We start from the raw sequence: 2,867 nt of genomic DNA on the forward strand, positions 1-2,867 counted from the left end.
GTTAAAAAAATTTTCTTCAAGGTTTTCGCTAATGGTCGTACAGAGATTTGTCTGTCGACCGTCTGTAAAAGCGCACCTCTTCAAACACCATCATCACCAAGCAGCCTTTTTGCCACCAGCTTCGTTCAACCAAGATTACCACCGCGACGACAACAACTACTACTACCAACTACAAGCATTCCCCCGACGTCGCCAACAGTTTCAACAGGACATCATTACCACCGTCAACATCATTACAACCACACATACAGAACACAGCTATATTACAGTTCCTGAGCCGACGTCTTCTCCACCAATGTACTATCTACCACAATGTCGTGCGCCAACAACCCCACCACCAGGGACACACCATATTGCATGTTTTTCTTTCATTCTTTCAATTTGTACATTGCATGCATGTATCACACAAGTGTACATTTCATTTCTTTCATTTTCTTTGTGTGTGTTTGTGCTACATCTTGTGGGTGGTTTTCAGTGGCCATCCTGCCTCAGGCGTTCCAACAAAAAAATAATATTATCGTGCGTTCCACACTGGTGAGGGGAGCCCTGTAGTAACGCTGTGCGCATGCGTAGTCTCACGCATGCGTGGAATTCAACAACCAAGCTTTCCCGCTTTGATCGCTCTCTTTCTTGCTGGCCAGCGATTGAGCAAGGACGTGTCTAGCTGTCTCTCCATCTTTCGAACTCACGCTAGACAGCTCACATCAATATACCAACGTCCCAACAACCAATGTTCTCACACACCGAAGACGTCACAACAAACAAGATTAAAGATGTATATTTTCCACCATGAATAAATATTGTCTGTGTTGATAGTCTGGAGTTCAGCGTTCAGTTCAATTCCTAATTTAATATAGGAAAGTCAGGTGTACATCTAATGATGTATAACCCACTTTCCTATACATTTTTCGGCCGGCTAAAGCTGGCTTAGTAACGAAAGGGTTAACCATGCATAATTATACAATACTTGTATGATTTAGCACAATTAATTATTTATGTGTTATGCGATTCTAAGTGGACTAATCACCATTAAACTTTTACTATACAAATAACTTTATCTTCATCTTAGTCTTATATACAGGGTTGGCCCTAAATCACTTGACAGTACATCAAAATTCCATAAATACCATCTGTAATTCTGTATTGACTCGAATGGAAAAATGTGTCGCTCAAGGATTTCAGTTTGAACAATTTTGATGTTTCATATTTAGATGCTTTTATTAAATTCATTCAGTTGTTAAACACAAATAAGTCTTGAAATTTAATGGTTTTGATTTACTGTCAAGTGACTTTTGGCCAACCCTGTATATAATGTATGCATGTCTGTGTGTATGCATGTTTTTGTGAGATTTGTATTTTCTCCTTGTCCTTAAGTGTGTTCATGAGCTGTAAACAAATAACAACCTCACTATTTATACAGGTGTTTTATACATGCAGTCAGTCACAATGTTATGTCTGGGCTTCTCAACATGTCTTAATATGTTGATGATCTTTGTAAACACAAAGGCTCATAATTATGCCTGGGCTGCTCATTGCTCAATAAGACAAGGGGATTATTACCTTGCTTGGAGACAGGTGAGGGTTGGCAATAGAAAGGACATCTGGCCATAGAAAAATATCATCCTCAATGAATTCCATCTCACCCAAGGTGGCATGAAAAAGGGCATCATGACATCATGTGGTAATTGTACAGAGTATCACAGTTGTACATGCGATGTTGTTCACTTCTAGTTTTCTGTTAAAAACATGTCTAACTTTGGGTGAAATATTACCTTGCTTAGAAACTCATGGGAGTTGGTGACATGAACAGAATACAGATATAGAAAAACTGCCTCAACAAATTCTGCTCAACCCTGCAAACATAGCAAAGTGGATGTTGAAACAATGATGATGATGACGAAGATACATATAATATATATCCTCATAAACACATATACATAATGGTTAGTCCATAAAGGGCCAGTTTCCCAGTTTCTCTGGCATATATATATATATTCCTCCTTGGATGGGACACTGGTCCATCACAGAATTACTCATCCTTACCAGTTGTATAGATTGGAGCAACATGAAATGAAGCATTTTGCCTGAACCAGGAATTGAAACCACAATCTTATGATCATGAGTTCATCACCCTAACAACTAAGCCATGTGCCTCCACACATATAAATAATATGCACACATATATAAATGCACACACAAATCAATTTAAAAAATAAAACAGGTGGAAATGTACCAAAGTGTATTAAAAATGAATCTTGTTTTTTATAGGAAAATCTGACATTCATACAGATGGTCTGTGCATGTGTGTGCACATATACACACACTCAAAACACACATATTCAGATATGATTTACAAATATTGACTTACCGTATCAGGGAGTGGAGGAGTATTCAAGTTTTGAAGTATATTTCTTGAATATTTCAGATTGATTTCTTTGCTAGATGGTTCATAATCAAGACTGATCAGCTTTAGAGCCTGTAATAGATATTTATTAAACATTACACACACACATATACCGGGGTTGGACAAAATAATGGAAACACCTAGCATCATAATTTTGAAATATCTATAAAACCGTCAAAAGCTTGTTTGTTTCTATGTTTTCTGAGTTATTATGACAATGTCATATCTGCTGTCAATGACTTTTTTCACCAACAGGATGAAAGTTTCTTCACCAATGAGATCTGAGTACTGAAACACTGATGGAAGAAATGTGTGGATCACAAGAGGGACTATGTTGAAAAATAAACCTCATTTGGCCACATTTCATGAGTATTTGGTCAACACACTAACTTTTCAACTGACTTTAGTATAACAATATTCATGAGGTTGAATTCAGATGAAACAAGTACCAATTCATGTAAAA

The 2,867-nt window shown here is 37.2% G+C and overlaps 1 protein-coding gene across 4 annotated transcripts in view; it reads right to left on the reverse strand.

Moving 5' to 3' along the window:
• LOC106880721 (DNA-directed RNA polymerase, mitochondrial) overlaps positions 1–2,867 on the reverse strand; it is a 120,272-nt gene that overhangs the window by 92,123 nt on the left and 25,282 nt on the right. For all 4 annotated transcript variants that reach the window (XR_008266737.1, XM_052976558.1, XM_052976557.1 and 1 more), the window contains exon 7: positions 2,369–2,476. Coding sequence is in view for 3 of the 4 variants with exons in the window: in XM_052976558.1 (XP_052832518.1) it covers positions 2,369–2,476 (108 nt within the window). In the remaining variant the exon portion in view is untranslated. The remainder of the gene's footprint in view (positions 1–2,368; positions 2,477–2,867) is intronic.

The sequence above is a fragment of the Octopus bimaculoides genome, chromosome 25, assembly GCF_001194135.2.
Source record: "Octopus bimaculoides isolate UCB-OBI-ISO-001 chromosome 25, ASM119413v2, whole genome shotgun sequence".
Classification (NCBI taxonomy): domain Eukaryota; kingdom Metazoa; phylum Mollusca; class Cephalopoda; order Octopoda; family Octopodidae; genus Octopus; species Octopus bimaculoides.